Raw genomic sequence first — 20587 nt, 5'->3', positions numbered from 1 at the left:
AGGAAACGTTTAATATTAGGAAAAAACGATGTTAAAAGAATTTATAAAGCGACACAGAAAGGACTTATTAATTTCTCGAAGGCAATTGAAAAGAAAAGCATGTTTCTGTTTTTGGGAAGCTTTTAAAGTCAGGTGTTCCATATTAAGTGCAATTAACTTGCAAATATTTATATTTGCGCAGTTCCTTCATTTTGAAACATTCGCAAAATTTGCTGCATATTTCGTGTTCGTTCCATCTTCCGAAATGAAAATAAAAATTTTTATTCAATGTCTGAATATATTTCATTATATTCCATCTTTCTCATGATTGAAAGTTTCTTCTTCTTTTTAATAATTATATCGTAGCAAATACACAAAGATATTCATATTCATACACAAAGATATAGATATTCATACACACAAATCATAAGATATTCATACACAAACATATTCAAGATATATATAGATAAGATTTATTTCATCCTCTACGTTTCCTAAACGTTTCATGGACTTTTGCATTTTTAAAATTCCCACAAATGCACGAACATCCGCGATCTAATAATCTAACGATGAGTCCGCTATTTCGGAAGATATTTCTATATTTTGGGTAAATCGTTGCTTTGTAATATTTGACATAAGAGAAGCTCGTTAACGAACGCGTAACGTCAGATATCCACGTTTACCGCGACTCTTTCAGGAGAAGAACTTTGCAGCTAGGAGAGTTTTAAGGAACTTTTAATTTAGAAGAATTTTAAAGAACGACCGTAACATGTATATTCCGACGCAAATGTCGTTCCTGATAGGAGAATCACACAGTCGAGTTCAGCAATCGAATCGATGTTCAACAGATGCGAGGGCAGAAGCAGACGAAGAATAAAGAGAGAATAAACACGCACTCGTTAAATCAGCGCAACGAGTAAAGTAGATCTAGCCATTATTCCGTTCTGAAAAGGAAGACGAATGGAAGAGGAAAGGAAGGTTCAAAAGAGCATCGTTCGCTTTGATTATTGACACACGCTCACGCTAATAACGGTCATTGAAAGGCGAACGGAGAATGAGAATTATTGAAACTTGGAAATATCGAAAGCTTGAAGCTTCGCTAATTAAGAGAAGTCAACTGTCATAAACATCGATGAAGATCCTATCGACGGAAAGTTAGGAAATTTAATCTTTTCCCTTTACTTTTGACTCGAACGCGAACAGTTTGATCTGTTTCTCGTTTGAGGAACGACCTAACGAGTATACAGAGTCTTTCGCGTACATTACTCGTCGGAAGTTTCGAGTCATTGCGCGTTTCATCAAATTTTGCAGAATTTAAAGAATCGAAGACTTCGCTTTGATAAATTTTTAATTAAAGAAACGTATAGTCGAGTGCAAGCGATTATTGCTGATAACTGTAACATTTATTTTAGTAACGAAATTGACAGGAGATTTGGCATAGATAATACAGGAAAAGTATTTTAAGCTTTCCATATACGAGGGAGAAAAAGTTTAATTATTTATATCGTAAAGTGGCGTCAGGGAAAACCGGTGTCTTATTTCCTGAATCTGAGTCTTCTATCGAGTAAACGTTCCTCTTTAATAAAATCTATAACGTGTTAGAACGATACAACAATTTTAGTTATTCCGTAGAGTATTACGACAACAGTCTTAGACCATTTGCATGATGATCAGGATCTCATGGTCAAGCAGAGAAGTAAGTGTCACAGTGTAAAAGAAAAATAGTATCGGTGCATGACGTAGGGATGATGTACGGTGGTAAAGCGAAAGCTGAAGGACATTCGAATAAAAAGAAATAATAAAAAGAAAATAGTTATCGGTTATACAATGTGAACAAAATTACGTACGTGTTTAGAGCAACGACGTTGCCTACTACAGTTGTACGGTAACGAGCCTTTAGAATTTAAAGCCTGGATATTACTCTCGCGATGCTCGTCGATTATACGATGGACATTTTTCTAATAGTTTACAGTAAAAATATTCCTACGTCCAATAGATTGAATTTCAAGTTGAAAAATAATATTAGAAAAGACTGAAAACTTCACGATTCCTAGGATTACGTGTAACATTGCGTCTGCGGAGCCAGAAAATTGATCCACCGATTGGTCTCAAAGGAAAGTTATTTATAAGTCAAAGAGTATCGTATTGCATCGTTCTTTCTTTATTCGAAGCACTCGGGAACGTTCGCTGTAAACATTTCCATTGTATCGCGATCAACGAAGAATGATTCGTTTCGTAACTATAATCGCATTTTCATCCATAATGGACAAGACGAAACAAAGCGAAAGGAAAGTTGTACGTTCTCAATTACTCCTATACGGAACAAAGATCAGAAGTTATAAGTTATAGTCATAAGGGGCGACTTAATTGAAAATTACTTGACATCACGCGTTGCTCGAGAGCGAAGTTACGCGGATGTTTATATCGTCTGGGAATCCCAGAGCAGCAGTTAAGGGTTAATATCGAGAGCGCAGCGATGGTAAACGTTATAATAATACAAAGTTCCGATATTCTCTAACTCTAACCATTCTACAAATTTCATCTTTAAACGGTATCGTGATCTGGTCCTGGTTTAACCAATTGGCTGTTTTCCACGAGTATACTCGTCACGAAGAGATGGCAGTATTTTACGTTACGACGAGCCCCGTCAGTACTAAATTGAAAAATAAAACAGTCGTTTCGTAACAACTTAATTCTATATTATAACAGCCACCCGTACTCCGTGTTCGACGAGTATACTCGCCATCGCTTACTGTTCGCGACACACTTTTAGGTACACGCTTTTCAAAGAGGTCGCAACCGCTAACTACTAAACTTTTTTATTCTGACATTGCAATTTAACAAGAATAAATCAATATTAGCGGCAATTTCAGTTCTATCCTTGGCACGTAAATACAATATAATTTACCTTTAACGAAAATGAATGCAATTATTCGTAATTATTCGCGATACTATTTACTTATATATTTTCCTATGTTGTCTTACGACAAGAGGATCAGCAGCAGGGTTAATTTATCAGTGTAAAAATATGCGCAAACTTCCACGATCCAGTTATAACACGCGATATAATTCGCTATTTGCTTAGCTCGCTTCGCCAACTGCCAGCCTCGCTATCTTTGTCCATGAGGATCTATTAAGAGTATCATTTTAATTACACGTTGGTCGATCGAACGGCCAACGAGAAACGCGGCCGACAATTTTGATTAAATAGCCGCTAGCGTTACCGAGAACACGGCTCGTGTAAAACAATTTCGTCAGACAATTTTGGTTATCGGATTTGTTCGGCGAGACGCGGAAACAAACCGGCTTTCACCTCGTCAAAGGCTACGTTTCACGCGAAACTCGCGCCAGTTACAGCGTTAACTTCCTTTGTAGTATTCATGGTGAAATCGCCAATTCATTTCCACCGTCTAACGAGAAAGACGAAACGGACGTATTCTCGGTGAACGCTTCCCTTTCGCGTCTCTCCCGTTCTTCGCATCGCTCTGCTTCAACGCAGTACAACCAGCCAGCTCTCTCGCTCGACAGCTGACAAATTGCCTGCGTAACTTGTTTGCCGCGACCGCGAGAACTATGTTTTAAGTCGAATGATCGTCAGATGTTACGAACAATTGGAAATTATCTTCATTTCCCATATCGCTGGCCGATGCTCACGATCTGTTCAGTTTGGAAAACATGGAACAGCTCGCTGGACGATTAGTTTGAATTTTACGGAATCGCGTTTGAGGTGGAATATGCCGAGATCGTTGATGTTCGACTGCTCCCACGAATACTCTGGTGTCTGTACGTTTTATCAGTCGAACCTAACATTTCTCAGTGACGGATAAGTTTCTTTTTAAAAAATCTACACATTCTTTTCTCTGTTCGATAGAATAGAATTCCGATAAATAAGAATTTGGTATGAAACTAACAACGTTCCAGTCGTACAGAAAGAAAATAGAATTTAATTAAAAAGGTGGGAGGTGGTGTAAGAATCGGCGATAGAATTCATCAAGAGTACGTGACGTTGGAAAAGCTACAGTCACAGATGTTAGAAAATGGAAACGTGATATTGAGAATTATGTAAAGCACGTGGATTGCTCGAATGATGGGGTAACTGTGGGGAAACCTTAAATACACTAATGTAATGGGATGGTTTCGTTGTGATAAAGACGATAATAACGACGATTTTATACAAATGGAAACAGCCAGCTAAAACGATAATGGAGAGGCACTTTCCCATGCCGAAGCACCCATGCCATTCGAAAAAGGGGCTTCGATCGTATAAAATTCACCGCGCAAAAGCTCCCAGGTACAGAGAAAATGTAATTTTACGCAGTTATTAAATTTACGCAGTTATTTCTACCGAAAGAATCGTGTGACGTGGTGCTTAAAAAGATATGGAATGTATAAATATTCAAAAAATCAATTTTATAAAATTAAATCTATCGATCCATTAATAGGATTAAAAGAAAGGAATACATCCGAAATGTACACAAAATTGAAGGAAAGGAAGATTTGTATAAAAATTGTAATAATACGATGCAGCAATTTCACGATACCATTTAATTAAAGTGGGTGTATATTTTTTTGAGAGCATCCTCTGTACATCAGAAATATATTACGAAATAGAAATATGTTATTACTGGTTTTCCGATGAGAATCCGAAGTGTATCAAACATTTAATCGGCGTAGATATTTATCGACGCAACAGTTGCAATTTCACAGATACAAATATCTTGCGAGTTCTCTCATCGTCGTAATTTGTATCTCCTTTATATACATCGTCTGTCTGAATATTCTTTCTAATATTCTAATTGGACTGTAGATTTTGATGCAAATTCATATTTTTGAGAATATGATTGAAAAAAAAAAGAGAAGTAAAGAGTATTTTGTATATTTTATATTTTCTTTCGTATCACGTGCATTTTGTACAATTTTATTGAAATTGGATTACAAGAGCCAAGCAAATCGAACATCAAACGGACTACGCGCCGTGTGTTACTTTATAGGAAAATCACGACAATGTCTGTAACATTCGTAGTATTTTACGATCCTATCTACGATAGCAATTAAAAGTTCATCAAACAGATGATTACATCACGTACAAGCCATTTGAAAGTCAAATTGTTCCATTTTCCGAAAATTTATTCTTTCTAACTTTTTAAGGGTATTGTACATCGTGGCTTATTAACATACTAAATAATAATTGACTGTTCGAATAGTTTGATGATTTTTGGAAAGTACGTGTCCCTGGTAAATATAACTTCTATGCACACTTCCAAATCCGTTTGAAATTTCACCGATACGATCAAGTTAGGCGTGTCTCGCTACAGTGCTGCAATGATCATTTCGAAATGCTTCGTATATCATATACGCAAAAAGTTTCCAGCAACGTTGAAACAGCTTCGCGAGCCACGTGTAATTTATTTATAAAAGATTTTTGCAACTGTCGAGACATCTTGGTATCTGTTAATAATCGTTGAGATATCATTGCAATCAAGTAATTGCACTGTATCATACGCGATAACGAAGTTACTCGATTATTCGAATGGTATGTACTGGGATTAGTTTCGATGGATGTTTGAATGATGACGGAATATTTGGCCAGCATAAGGACTGATCCCTTCCATATCGATCGCGTTTATCGATATTTGATAAAGAGGTCGTTTGCAAATTACATTTACCGTCTACTGTTGCTCACGAAATTATTCCAACTCTGATACGTGCTTCTTTATAAATATATCGCGTGTGTACGTGTATGTTACATATTATATTACATATCGCATATTACATATTATATTGTATTTTAAGTAACAAGATATTTAGTGCGAGTGTATATTTCGCAGAGATTCCAAAAGTGATTAAACAGTCAATTATCCATCACATCGATGCATCTCAATGTTCAATGGGACAGTATTTCGCGTCTATAACATGTTGAAGATAGCTCTTTATGGTGTATCTCGTGGAGGAAATTAATTTCACGAAATTAATTAAACAGTCAATTATCTGTTGTACCGATACGTCTCGATATTCAATGGAATAATTTTTGATATTTATTGTACGCTCAAAATACCTATCTATACTATGTACTATTTTTCCCCCCAAATATTCGCCACAACTATTTTCTGCCTTTTACATTTGCACTTTCAGGATGATTTCAAATTCTACCAATGTGATCTGGATAGTCGTGTTTCGTTACAAAACGAACAAAATCCCGAAGTCTCGTGTAACGGGCTATAGGAGGCGTTGGTGCGTTCTTTAAAACAGAATAACTTTTCAAAAATTGAGTCAAACAATTTGTTTCTTTCCTTTTTTCTTTTTTTTTTTTTTTTTTTTTTACGAGTTAGAAGAATTGGAAAGATTAACAATAGGTGACGTGTAAAGAAATGTTGAAAGAAGTACAATTAGTCGGAATAGCGAAGAAGAAAGTAAAGGTAGCTTTTTACAACTTTTCTAGCTGGACCTGTAACGAAGATTTAAATAACACATTTCGAAGATTTCCTCTAACTCGTCGAGCAAAATTCAAATGGTTCGGTCCACAGTTGCAGACGAGTTATTTCGTTCGAATGAACGTACGAAACGAAAGATATTTTTACGGCGAGTGTCGGACTATTTTAGCTTTCGAGGCATTGTAAGTTGAATTTTAGTTGCGGTGTCGACAAATCATTGATTCAGTGACAGTGAATTTTCTTTTTTCTGGGTGTGATGCGAATGCGCAGAAACTTTGACGTCAAACGTTCCCGCTGAACGAACAGGACCTTCCGGCTGCCATGGATATTGATTTTCCTTGGGCTTCAAGGTTTCTGGAGCAGCTGTACCCATCCAGCGCAGACTCCGGCTATTCTCAATATGGCTGCCTATTGTACCCAAATCCGCTCGTTTTGCGTCGCAACGCGCTCGCCGCCATACACCAGCATGCGATCAATGCGCCAATGACATCAGCCGAATTTATTTTCGAATGTGACGCGCTAGACGTTATCAACATGGCCGATACATGTACCCTGTCACGTACTTCCTGATCGTCGTGTCTATCTCCATGGTCGTAAGCATCAATGGTAAGCCTCGCATTTCACTCGCTTTGTCGGGCTGCTTAAACCTTCGCCTCTTTAATTCGACGCGTTTCTCACACGTTTCGCCACGAATCAAATTACATTTTTCTGAAATTAAAAATTCGCCGATACGCGTTGTCCATCTTCGGTATTTGCGAGAGAAGAAAACGATTCTTGCGCCTTATTCGTCACGCCGATTTTCACGTCGATACGATCGGAATACCAAAGTTGATCGACTCGACAATGTATTGACCAGTTAGCCGTTGCGACTAATGCGACTAAAATGCGTTAGAAAGGACAGAACAACTACTTTGTTCACGCTGTATTATAGTTTTTTCATAATAATTATTTATATCTCTTCATTTGTTCGTTTTACCTGGTCCTGGCTTCCAAATGGTCGAAACGTCTTCAAATTTACGAATATATTTTAGTTTTCGCTGAAATTGCAGTTTAAACAGCAAAAACTGCTTTTTACGCGTGACGAGTATACTCGTCAAGAGTAGGTAACTGGTTAAGACGGAAGATAATTTGCCAGGATAGACAATGGCGGTATTTCGTCTTTGAGAATTTTTAATTTGAGGAATTTTTCTTTCAACAAAGAGCGTTTCTGTAATGGAAAATGGAAGTTTCTGTTTCTTCCCATTTTTCTCTTTCTTTCTCGAGGTTCCTTTCAGTTACATGGCCCTATTTGTTTTACGAGCAAGTTGCGTTTTAGGAGCGTGTTTCGTTGAGGGAGTTTTCACTAGATGTCTGAAGGAACGATGTTTCGTCTATTTATAGCGAAGATCTTTCTCTACATATAAACTGCATATAGAGGAAAGTGCACCTGTTGAAGCCTTCACTCGTAGGTGTTAGCCATTTGTGTTACGAATCGTGTAAACAACGATCATCGTACACGGTGCATTTAATTGACTTTTCTTCCGTGATAAGCTTCGCGATGAATTCTCATTTCGAGGCTACCTTTTTCATTTACCGTCTTGCCTATGTTTCCTATGTATAAAATAAATAATTCATACTGAATACATCTATTTCTATTTTCTCTTTTTCTTTAGATAAGAAGAATATTACAATCAACTTTCACAGAGAATTTTTAACATTAGACCGTCCCAAAAGTGTCTTTTATCTTATAAGGAAATAATAGACGCACAACATTTTTTGTTTTAAATTATTTTATTGAATTACGTTTAATCCATCTTATTCTATTGGAACCAGATGTGAAATAAAACAGTATAATTTTTAACTTCATGAAATATACATAGAATATTTCGTGGATATCGAATCTGCAGTCTTGCGTAGATCCAATTGTCGTGTAGATGCAAACGTAGTCGTATACCGTCTGTTTAGTCTTCGGAGATGATCGAATCTGTTAAGAAGCTGAAACTCTAGAGGATTGGTACGATTGATCAAACTTGCGTGGAAGCGTTTTTCCGAACTTGGAAATATCTTTCATAACTGTAGGTATTTTTAAGTACCCGTGTATGATTTCGTTGATTACCTGCCAATGGATAAGGAATACGTTTGCTGCTCTCGGAATACGTTTAATTGAAATAAATCGAAATAAATTTTTCGTAATTTCCGGATACGTTTACGATATTTTGCTTGCCAAGTCTTACCGTCGGACGTATCGCAAGAACAGCAGGAAAATTTGGCGAAATATCGTTAGAGACGCTATTCGACGGAAAAGCTAAACATCCGAAGAATTCCGTTCTAAATAAGAAACCTAAACCGATGTTTCACCTTATTAGACGATTTCCTCGATGATATCCCTTTCCGCAATCTTCCTAGCAATCTTGTCAACGAACGCGACGAAATTTCATCTTACGCATATCGCCGATGTGTCTGTAAATGTCAAGACTAATATCTATTTATTTTTACAAAAATGTACAAAAATCTGACGTTAATGAAAGCACGACACATTTGTTTGAAAAATGAAAGAAAGGAAGAAGTAGAAGGAAGTAATTTCTAAGAAATAAAAGAGAGAAAGATGCGAAGCATTAAAAAGTAGACAACGATTTGCCCAACGTCTTACGTCCGATTCCTACGTCGATTTTAATAATCTTTAGAAATCTAGGATAAATCACGATTTCTATTAATTAATACGTATTTGTCGGTTGATTGTGTCCGATGATCAGGCCAACTGTTAACTACGGAACATCGAACTCACGCAGCGTCGGAACGAGCAAACGATTTATGGTGTCATCAGTGTGATACAATGGAAGATGGAGAGAGATGCGCCAATCTGACCGGAAACTTCACCACTTTCGGGCACAAGTGCACTGGTGATAAAAGGACCTGTATGGTAATGACAAATGATAACAGCGATTCAAACGCTTGTTGATTATACACAGGTCACGCACGTGTTTCAGCAGATGTTTGATATTTTGCTTTGATCGCGTGCTTTTAAAGCAAACAGAATATAGCAAACAGCTAGCTAAAAGCGATATTAGTTATCGTCAACAAGAGAGCGAGAGAAAGCTGTTCAAGATAGAGCCACAGTTTCATTTCGTTCATAACGCGATTTTAGTGTTTGGAAATGTTCAATATAGTCGATCAATTCAGTTTCATAATAATTACGTACTTTATTGAAATTGAATCCGCTTTATAGGAACATATGTACATGGTGTACACATTAGAGGGAATATGCAAATGCAATTTTTTATTTGTTCTTCTTATTTATTGGTAATCAACAATGATATTGGATATGATATAATTGTACAGTTTGCACATACACGGCAAAAATTTTACGAAATCCGTAATCGATATTAACCGACCGAATTAACAATGAACGAACCGTATTCTCTGGAAATGATGCGAGATATTCTGGAAAATTGATATTCCCTTGACTAAAAATATGTTACGTTCACACTCACTCGTGTTCGTTACAAGTTCCAATGTGAAATGTCATACAGAGTGAAACAAGGAATTGTTGCAAATATTAATTTAATTTTAGTATCAAGAATCATTCTACGTACATGTAGAATTCTTTCTCATCTTTTCTTTTCAGTCTTCTTTTTTCTCTTTTCGCTCGATACTATCAAGTTCGTGGTTTAATGCCGCCCAAAATGAGCTCGTACTCGGACAAAATTAAAAGAAATACTATATTTTAGCGTACGAGTGTCTCTTGCGATCCGCTAGGACATGTCATATAACGAACATCGTGAAAGTTTAAAATCTGCAAATATTCCTTTCACGTTTGCTTCTTTCTCTTCAGGTAAAGCGATTTTCTTACACTACCAGCACCGAAGATTCAACGTCTAGTCCACAAACTTGGTCGGTGGAGAGAAAGTGTACTAACAAATGCGACTCCGGATGTATAGTGGTCGGTGAACGAACAAAACTCTCCGCTTGCACCACTTGCTGCGAGAAATCGTTTTGCAATATCGGTACCGGTGCTGCGAACGATCTGACGATAAGAGGGATCGATCTGTTTCTAGCTTTAGTATTACAAATTACATTAACAATTATCATGTATCCGTCCTGACATTGCAGACGAAGTAACACACGATCGTGAATCATTTTAGTCGCCGATGAGAATAATTGGTTCTATTAACGCGTTTATACGTACATTGTAACATACACTGTAATATTACACAACAACACGATACATAAGATTTATCGCATTACCAATGAAAATGCTGTTTTCATTTTATAAATGTGTACATGGAGTTTCATTCCTTATGTGTTTCATAATAATATTACGATGAATATTGATTAATAAATCAATAAAATTACGACGATATCGATAATACGAAGCTCAGAAATAAGAAAATAATAATGATGTTCTCGTTCTAATGATGTCGATAAATCAAAGAACAATTGATAATATAAAAAGGGGATGTTCTTAAGAATACGATGCTCATAATTATAATAATTACAAATACAATCAAATCTACGAGAATGAGATTTAAAACACTGCTAAGTTATTACTCGATCGTTCAACGAACCAATGTAATTTAAATTGTAAATTTTAGAAAAATTGTTATAGCAATACACTACCAATAAATTGTATAAAGTAACAAACTTTTCTAAAAAAAAAAATTCATTAAAACTCTCGATTTAATAATAAATACTTTTTATCGATTTCCATTTTTCCATTATCCTCTACTTAATTCCCAAGGATGTCAATGAGAAACATATTAGGTTGTTCCAAAAGTCTCTGTCTGTTTTATAAGAAAATAATAGATGCACAACATTTTTTCTTTTACATTATTTTATTGAATTTTGTATGATCCGTTTTCTACTAATAGAACAAAATGGATCATAATGTAAAACAAAAAATGATGTGCATCTGTCACTTCCTTATAAAACGAAAGAAATTTTTGGGAAAACCCAATAGAATGGGAATTTTCTCGTGGACACATAACATTAGAAAATTGTACACAACTTTTATTTAAATTCCTTCGTACGATCTCTGTACAATATTCTTTTACTAATTATACCTTAATTTTCTTTTTATTTTACTTTAATTTTTAAGTATCCTCCGATTGGTTTCCAATTATTTTGATTATTTTGCAGGAAGCGAACAATTTTAACGATCGGCATATTTTTCGATACTCGTGAACAAGAGTGTACAACCTGGACGTTTATACACACCCACATTTCTCTCAAACGCACAAACATCCGCATTCCGTTTATAATACTAAAATTTCGCTGGAAACAGGGAAACGCGAGATCAGGTATCTACTAAATCGCTTAAACTATATAGTTTATACCAGCGCGTTTACAGCTGTAACCAATTAACGTAATTACACTGCCTAAATGAAAGCATTCAGTTTATACTCGTGCATTCTGTTCTTTCAACAGCATCCTGGAAATCTGCGTGTTATCATTTTCGTAGAAATCGAGAGAGCTTAGGTTGAATGTAGATCCGACATCGTCAAACGGAAAATTACAAAGTTCTTGAATTCCTGGAAGGTTCTAACGGGATATAGGGTTTTGTTCCAATGGAAAACACATATTCGTTTCTAGAAATCGGTTTTAATTAAATTTCCACATCCGTGAACAAAGGGATATGATTTATCGTGCGATAGCATATAATGAAAACTAAGGCAAAGAATGGAATTTTTTGTTTTTCGTAGAAAACGTGAGACGACATCGCCTTGTTAAGAGGAAATAAAACCATTCCAGGAAAGAATAACGATCGTCGTTAAGCGTAATGTAATTTCTTTCTGAAGAGTCATACTAATCTATCGCCCACGCGTAATGCCTCGATGCTAAGCATCTCTCATTTTGCATCTCGTTCGTTGCCATTCATCTCGTTGTGTAAAACGCAAATAAAATGGAAAGAAATATTTTTTATTCCAAGAAGCAATTATTCAAACAACAATTTATCAACGGATAAGAAAATCAGAAATGTCCCTTTTAATATTTTTAAAATTAATATTAAAACCATCTTTCTCTTCTTTTTTACACTCTTACTTATCTGAAATTCTTTATCTCCTAATTTCGATAAACCATTTTACAAAACGTAGGCTATTGTCCGTTTTACGTTTAACTGTTATGAAATTTTGCAGTCCATTTATGCATAATCTTGCGAGTAAAGTACATTTTGCCAAAAGTAATCGAGCGTCTGTCTACTTTTGAACAATACTGTACCCAACAGCTACTTACAGTGGCTACAAAAAGTATTTCTGTATTATTTCTACCATTGTGTTTATCCCAGCGTGCTAATCAATTATATTAATTGAAAGCATATTAATTGTCCTCTGTCTGCAAAAGCCTTACCGACATTTACACGCTGGATCGTTTAGGATCATGCAATATCTGTTTACGTTCTCGTGTTTTAAAAAGTGTGCTCAAAAATTCTTGAATACTCTTGCAAGTTGTTAGAATATCTTCCAATAATTTTCATATCGATACATGTGAATCTTTTTAAGCGAAGCGGAATCTAAGCAAAAATATGAAGAAAGTGGAAAATCGCTTAAAGTCACTGGTCGAAAACCATCCACTATGCAGATGGACAGATAAATTTCGCGTCACTTGATAGTACTATCGTATGACTACGAACTATTGACACTAGTTGAAAGTGAAATGTAACGGCTGATGAAAAAAAATTGAAAAAGATAGAGATACGTAAGTATTAGCATTAGGTTGGCATAAAAGTTTCTTTCGTTTTGTGAGGAAATAATAAATGTACATTTTTTGTATCATATTATTGTATTGAATTATGTATGATCTATTTTGTAGTAATAGAATCCATTTTATTTTATTCGTACAGAATTCAATAATAATAACATTATATTTCCTTATAAAACTAAAGAAACTTTTGGGACAACCTAACGCATATAAATACCTTTTCACAGCCACTGTATAAGATTATAAAAGATACTGATATACAAGATATTGTTAGCTGTAGCTGCACAGCCACCACGCACTGAGCATTGCAAATATCGAAAGCCATGAAGAAAATTTGAAGAAGAAATGCTGTAATTTTATAAAATTGAATTGTAATCGACGAGACGAGTAAACGTGTAACAGATATCGTAGAATAGAAAAAAAAGTGTGTAATAGACAAAAAAAGAAATGTTTAATATAAATTTTACTTAGAATTCATACACGTAAGTAGATATGACTTTTCTGCCAGTCACTGTGCATTATCTGACATAATTTATCTCTCGTACTTATTCTTTCATCCAGGCAAAGGAAGCTGTCGGAACAGATTTAATTCCCGTTCATTAGATTCGTCGCCTTACTGAATACGATATTTTCGAGTTCGCGGTTCAAGGGAAAGCGAAGAATTCTGGTGGGGTCGAGAGTGTCACGTAAAATAAAGAACAGGGGGCTCGAACGAAAAGAAAAAACATCTGTTTCTTCTTTGTTTGTCATCCCTCAATATCCCCACTACCCTGTAGGCGTACGTGACCGTTGTCACACTTCTAGGACATTCGGTGGAAGGACCGTTAGGATACAGGTGACTCATTAGGCACTTCGGCGATATACATTGTCGCCAAGGCCGCCACATCTCTATCTCCATCATCGGTCCATCGGATTTGAAGTATGCCGGTCGTGACAAGAGCAACGTTCAAGATGAAATCCTCGGCCCTTGTTAAATCGTCTCGGTCGGGTTCGAACAATGCGTTCGCCAGCATCCTCGTTTCTCGGTGATTGCACATAAAGCTGCCATTATTAGAACTTCAGTGGGCGGTAAGCGCTGGTGCTTTTTCCAGTCTCGCGTTCGCGCTTACTCTTACGCACAATTCGCCGCTGCACTCGCGTGCGTTTCCAGCCGCGTTCATCCGTCCATGTGGCTGCCAGTCGTAACGCGAAGCTCGTTCGTCGCGTTTACTCCACTTTTTTCATCGAAAAGTTTTATCCGGAATATCACGTTCGACTCGACGACCGATTAATTATCGTATTTTACTTTCATCAATGGTGCGTCATTTTCATGGGAAACGTTTAAATTTCCACGTGGTGCCACGTGGTGGAAAAATTGGCCACCGGTTGCTGCACGACGCTCCTTCGTCGCGTTTATTCCACCTCTTCGGCGAAACGTTCCATCCGGAACGTCGCGATCGACACGAGATCGAAATTAATTATATTCTACTTTCTCCGATGGTGGATCGTTCTTGCGCGAAAGAAAATTAAATTCCTACGGCACGTGGTGAATAAATTGGCCACCAGTTGCTGCACGACGCTCCTTCGTCGCGTCTACTCCACTTTTTCGTCGAAACCTTCTGTCCGGGGGTATCGCGATCGACCCGAGATCCGATCGATCGTCTTATCCTTCCGTCCTTTTCGCGAAAGTCGTTCGAATTTGTGTGACGCGCGCGTGGAAAATACTGGCGCGAATCTTCGAGTTAGTGAGAATCTTTGGCTCGAATTTGATGATTCGTTCGCGTGGGAATCGCAGGGCGAGGCGTGCGATTGTCGCGATCGCTCTTATCGCTCGCTCCACTTACGTTCCGCTTCGTTCTACCGATTACTAGTTTGCTGCATTCCCGGTTACTTTACTGGTGGTGAATCGTTAATCGACGCGAGTTACCGCCGACGAGTTTGTTACGATACGCAAGTACAGTGGAAAAAGGAGTTTAGCGAAACAGTTTCGTAAAGCTAAACGATTGGACGAATCGAAAGGAATTGGAAGTCGTTCTAAGAATTCTGTTCGAAGACAGCTTTGAGAAGGCGAACGGCGATTGAAAAAAGAAGAAATTGAAAGACGTCGAAGGAAATCGAGAAACGTTCGAATTCAACGAGGCAGTTTCGTACGCCTAGAGACGATGATCGAAGGAAATTGAGAAAGATTCGTCTGTATTTTAAGATACTGTATCAATTTGGTATAAATAGGTCGAGCAAATATTCACGGTTAATCTTTTCGATAAAGCACTACCTACAAAACCACTGCATTCTATGATTTCATTTCATCTCTGGTGTACCGTAGAATCGTTCCCTTCTCCATTATACGATCGATTAAACAACACCCTGTGTATTAAAACCAACGATTCACCTTCGTATTACTTCCGCGCTAGCTACGTGATAAAGCGCGAGACATTGAAAATGTTAGAACGCGAGAGTATGGTCGCATCCGCGTCTATATGACACGGCGTTTCGAACGCGTTACGAACCGGCGAAATGAAATGAGAATATCGGGTCTGCGAATTAGCTGCTTTCATCGCGATAACTACGTCTGCGAGTGAACGAGCATGCCTGGCGAGTTTTGGGTAGCCACAAAATCCTATTGAAATTTCGATCAAAGCGCGCGAGACATGACGCGATCGAAACTTCCCAGTTTTCTCCTCGCCACGTGGCTGCTCGGCACGATCGCTACTAAGTCGCGAATGAGCGACTTTTTGCAAAGCTTGCAGGAGTACGAGATCGTTTACCCTCGAGTGATCCCGAATGAGAGCGCGCGGAACAGAAGATCGACCCACGAAGACCGAGAAACTTGGCGCGAGTATCTCCACCAAGAGCCGGTGTTCCTCGAGATCAGCAACTGGACCTTAAGGACCATGTCCAACGATCGATTGATACTGTCGTCGAATTTCACCGTGAATTGGGTGCGCCAGGGTAAAACCAAGTCCGAGCGACGTAACGCCAAGGCGAACTGCGATCTTCGACAAGGCAGCTTGGAAGGAGACGCGAGTTCCTTCGTCGTCGTGACGATATGCGAAGAAGAAGTGTACGCCTTGATGTTGATCGGGCAGAGATCGTTCTTCGTTCAGCCGCTGACGAATGGCCAGCATGTGATGTTTCAGCCGAAAAACGAAAAGTGGTGGTCGATCAGGAATAATTCGAGCTTCGTGTCTGTGAATCCGGAAAATCCTGCAGGTGAGAAGGATCGTTATCGCGATGGCTTTTCATCTTTCGTTAGACGGTTGGATGTAGGTGATTGGTTGATCGATTTACCGACTTCCTTGCCAATTATGTTATAAGCTTCTTAATTTGCGATCCGCCGTTAATTGCTTCTTCTATTCTAAAATTGACTCTGATCGTGATACTGTAAGAACTGATAGCGTCAATATTATAATACCATACATAGAGTATGAGAGTAATCGTAGTACAAACGAATATATATATATATATATATATTCGGTTTAATAAATTTAATTTAATAAATTTAATTTAATAAATTTAAACCGTCAAACAGGGAGGGCTTAATCTGCAGGCAAAAAGGAGAAAAAGAAATAATCATTTACAAAGCGAACGACCATTAGCTAATTCCAATTTAAAAATATAGCTAAAGTCAAAGTCATTTTGAACAAATGTTTCCTGTACGCGTTATCGTTTGGCATGGACGAACGTCTCGGACGTTGATGTCCGTACATTTATATATATATATATATATGCAGTTCTGATAATCATTTTCAACTCGCACAGGGAAGAAACATCACTGAGGCTACCTCGAATTAAATTCGCGTATCAAGTAACAGGATAGATACGATTCATACGAAGCTTTGCGTCGTTATTCGAGGTAGGAAAAGCTTTAGCAGTGATATCGAGAAAAGCGAAACTACGAAATCATCGCTGTCGTCGAGACAGAAATTGCTGCGAATATCGCGGAAAGCAGAGCGACGGTAAAGAGTATTACAGGAAAAAGTTGTTCGGAATATTAGCCTTGGCAAACATATTTCAAAGCCGTTGAATATGGCGAGATTGTCCGCTTTGTAAATATTTACCGAAAAACATGTCGTACGAAGCTGGGCAATAAACGCGTTTTTCCACAGTTACAAACAAGTATCGTACGTATGAAACAAGTAACGACGAATTTTCCATTCCACGGCACGCGACAATTGACCGTATTATCAGCGTTTCGTCAGAGTTTCAAGAACTGCGCTTTCTTTTCTGTATTTATGGTTTCGCAACTGTAAAACGGAAGGTTTATTCTGGAGATGCGAGTTCGCGTGAACAACTAGCGCAACGAGTAAAAACACGCGGTTTTTGCAACTCGATCGAATTGTTAGCAACTGTGTGTACGAGATCGTATTACTCCCATCGTTGATCGATGTCAGGCTTCTATCCGAGCACGCGGACAACGTTCTCCAACGACCAATCAAACATACCAGATAATAATTTTTCATTGTATCATTATTGTAGCTATTAACGACACGGGCTTCTGGTCGCATGATGAAAAGCATGCAACTGCGCTGACACGATAATACAGCGAACTTTTGCACGCTGCGATGGAAAACGCGTCGTTACCTGTTTCGTACGAACGATACTCGTTTGTAATTCTGTAAAGAAACGTCCGTTGACGAACATTATATAAAGTTCTTCCTTCTTCTTCTTCTTGTCTGTAAATCAACTACTTACAATTTGACGGTTTAAATTTGGCACACCCCGTATATACAGGATGCAACGGAACAACGTCTGAAAGCGAGAACAACGCGAATCCTTGTGGAAAAATGAAGAAAAAGTATAGGATAAAACGTTCTCATTTTCGACTTGGAGAATCGAGTCTGAAAATTTATCAAGTATACTCGAACTGTATCTGAATATCGGTTCGAATAATAAATTTATTTAATTATATAATTAATTTATTACAAAGGAAATACAATCTGGATGTGAATGTTAAATGGAAACAAATTTTGCTAAGTTGAAAATCGATCGTATCGTAATTACCACGACTCGTTGTTTACAGATTAAAAATCTGTTTTACGAATACGAGGAGCTATATATCTACTATTATTAATCAATTTTTATGAAAAATTTCGTACGATGCGCGGATAAATTCTAATTTGATAAATTGTTGGAAACGTGGAAAATTGAATGCAATAAAATTACGTGGCACGGTTTACACGGTTGCAACTTTATGACCCACTTAGGTCAAGTAGCAATGAAATTTATTGCATATATCGGAAATTCAAGGCACGTAATTGGCAGTTTATAAACAAATTATTTGTTCTCTTAATTAAATTGCCCGCGTCGAAAGCTGTGAAACGTTTTTGTATCGAAATCGAAGAATCCAACATCGCGATCCTATGAATCGAAGAATGCGACGTAAATGTTCGAAGTATGGTTGAGAAACGATAGAAAATTCCAAGTGTTACGCTGTATTTCTCGTTCGATTTGAATCGAAATTTTAATGAGGAACAGCGCCGATTGATATTTAAAAGTGAAACGGTTAAGAGCAACGATACAGGTTTTGTTAAAAGCAATTGGTCTATTTACCTCGCTGTTTAAACGGGTTTGTTTGACGTTACTTTGATCAATTTCCATTGACACTTTTATAGATAGCATTCTTTTTTACGGATGGAAAGCCGTCTGATGGAAATTTGTCTGAAATGTCCGTCGTAAAATTGCATTTTCGCGGGCAACAGAAAACAATGGAATTTTGTACAAAAGCGCAATACTTTAATTAGCGCAAAATTCCATTTTCCCCGCTGGGAAATTGAATTTTCTATTAAAGCGTGATACGTTTAATCAGCGGTGGCGTAAATTCAACAAACTAACAACTGGAATATTGACTTGTCACAATTTTGTGACACCGTATATGTCGTTGATACGTTCCAGTCTGGTCGTATTTACAATTTCAGAAATTTTGCAACTATTTTTTCATTTTATCCGTAACGAGAATAGCGAAGATAAGACAGGCAAACGTGGTAAAACGTTGATAATTCGGTTACAGGGAAATCGAATAAATTCGAAGTTGAAGAAAGTAAGAGAAAGTCGAAACGAAGCAAACGCGATTCCTTAAGCCACGATGTTCAGGGATTTTATAATCTTTCCGGTGACGTCTTCGACGTGGAATACCCAGAAGCTGAGAAATTGATTCTGTACGATGAAAAAGACGATGTCTCCACAGAATACAACGATACAATAGTGGAAAAATTATCGATCGACGTAAATCCTGTTGAGAAATGCTCAGTTGGTATGACCGCTAGTTACTAAAAGGTTACTAGGGTTATGTTGGTACGACTCCTAACGACGCTCTTTTGTCATAGGAGTCGACCACGCCTTATTTGCTAAGACGCATTGGGAGAGTTTAGATGTTTGCTGTGTGATTTGGTGTTTTGTATAAGAGAGAAAATAAAAGGTGTGATAACCAATCCGAGTGGATCCGAGATTGATTATCAACCCCAACCTATATAAAATAACAAATCCCGAGGAAATTGGATACTTCTCTGGTCCTAAATTGCAAAGGAACAGATTATCAAGTAAGTCAAATATTTTTCCAAATGCCATTCTTGTACAATCGTTGCTTTTCTACTTACCACGTACAATATAGCGGTTAATAAATTAACGAATCATCGAATATTACTGAAAGAAAGAAATTGTACTGATATTCCAATCTATCGTGTACAAAAGTAATAATAACAGCATGTAATATAAGAATAGCTTATCTTCAGCCTTAAAAGGAACTCGGTTTACAATTATTCTCCCTATTGCGTTCCACTCTCGCTTCATCTTCTACACGTGCATCTATATTTCGCTGTTTTTAATTTATTTTATTATTCCCTGTCTATTACACATATGTATATTGTCCATTGCACGAATCTTTATCTATCTTGCCTAATTTAATGTAAAAAATAGAAAAATAGACAAATTTGCTGGAGGAATACGTTTACCAAAATTTGTCAAGAATTTTAAAGAAATTTGCAGGATGAAATTCACGGTGATACCGAATTGATATTTTTGAAATTATACTTTTGAAATAATTATTTATATCATAATAATTATTTCACGAATACTTGCTCGTAGATATTAATTTATGCTTTTAATAATCATGCGTTTAAGCTATCAAGTCGAGTCGAGTAGACTTTCTAATTTCGTGGAAGATAAGTCGATTTCTAAGATAAGTCATTTCATAGAGAAAAGACCAGCTGCTAAGGATTCGTCGCCACGATGGCTAGAGCTTGGAATAGCTGCTGATTACTCCGTTTTCATGGAATTCGAGTACAGCAATATATCTTGGCTCTTTTAAACATCGTAAGTAATACCAAACGAAATTCTGTTATTATACTTAGATATAGAATACCTCCAACTACATATGTACGCAAGCAACCGGGAAACATAGGGCAGAGTTATGCGTATCTCTGTATTTTCAAGGTACGCTATTTGCTTTCAAACATCTCGATCGTATATTCGGATGGAAGCTCTGTATTTTCTGTTTACACTGTTCAAAGCTTACACGTATCTTTTAA

General features: G+C 37.3%; 2 protein-coding genes and 1 long non-coding RNA gene across 7 annotated transcripts in view; 2 read left to right on the top strand and 1 right to left on the bottom strand.

The window, feature by feature from the left end:
* Positions 1 to 6960: 6960 nt before the first annotated feature.
* Positions 6961 to 11030, top strand: LOC126927224 (uncharacterized). Its single transcript, XM_050743505.1, has 3 exons — positions 6961 to 7016; positions 9143 to 9309; positions 10222 to 11030. The coding sequence occupies exons 1-3, from the start codon at positions 6998 to 7000 to the stop codon at positions 10489 to 10491; spliced, it is 456 nt and encodes a 151-aa protein (XP_050599462.1). The 5' UTR covers positions 6961 to 6997; the 3' UTR covers positions 10492 to 11030.
* A 3045-nt stretch (positions 11031 to 14075) lies between these two features.
* The window catches only part of LOC126927218 (uncharacterized), a 36439-nt gene continuing 29927 nt past the window's right edge, over positions 14076 to 20587 (top strand). Inside the window, exons 1-2 of one of the 5 annotated variants that reach the window (XR_007715291.1) lie at positions 14077 to 14153; positions 15805 to 15945. Coding sequence is in view for 1 of the 5 variants with exons in the window: in XM_050743497.1 (XP_050599454.1) it covers positions 15956 to 16274 (319 nt within the window). In the remaining 4 variants the exon portion in view is untranslated. The other 4 variants (XR_007715290.1, XR_007715292.1, XR_007715289.1 and 1 more) reach the window with 4 other exon arrangements.
* Positions 15334 to 20587, bottom strand: part of LOC126927261 (uncharacterized) — a 30463-nt gene continuing 25209 nt past the window's right edge. Inside the window, exon 2 of the long non-coding RNA XR_007715334.1 lies at positions 15334 to 15453. This is a non-coding gene — a long non-coding RNA (uncharacterized LOC126927261). The remainder of the gene's footprint in view (positions 15454 to 20587) is intronic.

Source organism: Bombus affinis, unplaced genomic scaffold (genome assembly GCF_024516045.1).
Source record: "Bombus affinis isolate iyBomAffi1 unplaced genomic scaffold, iyBomAffi1.2 ctg00000080.1, whole genome shotgun sequence".
NCBI lineage: Eukaryota > Metazoa > Arthropoda > Insecta > Hymenoptera > Apidae > Bombus > Bombus affinis.
Note: the sequence above shows the minus strand (reverse complement) of the source record. Positions and strands in the feature narration are given on the sequence as shown.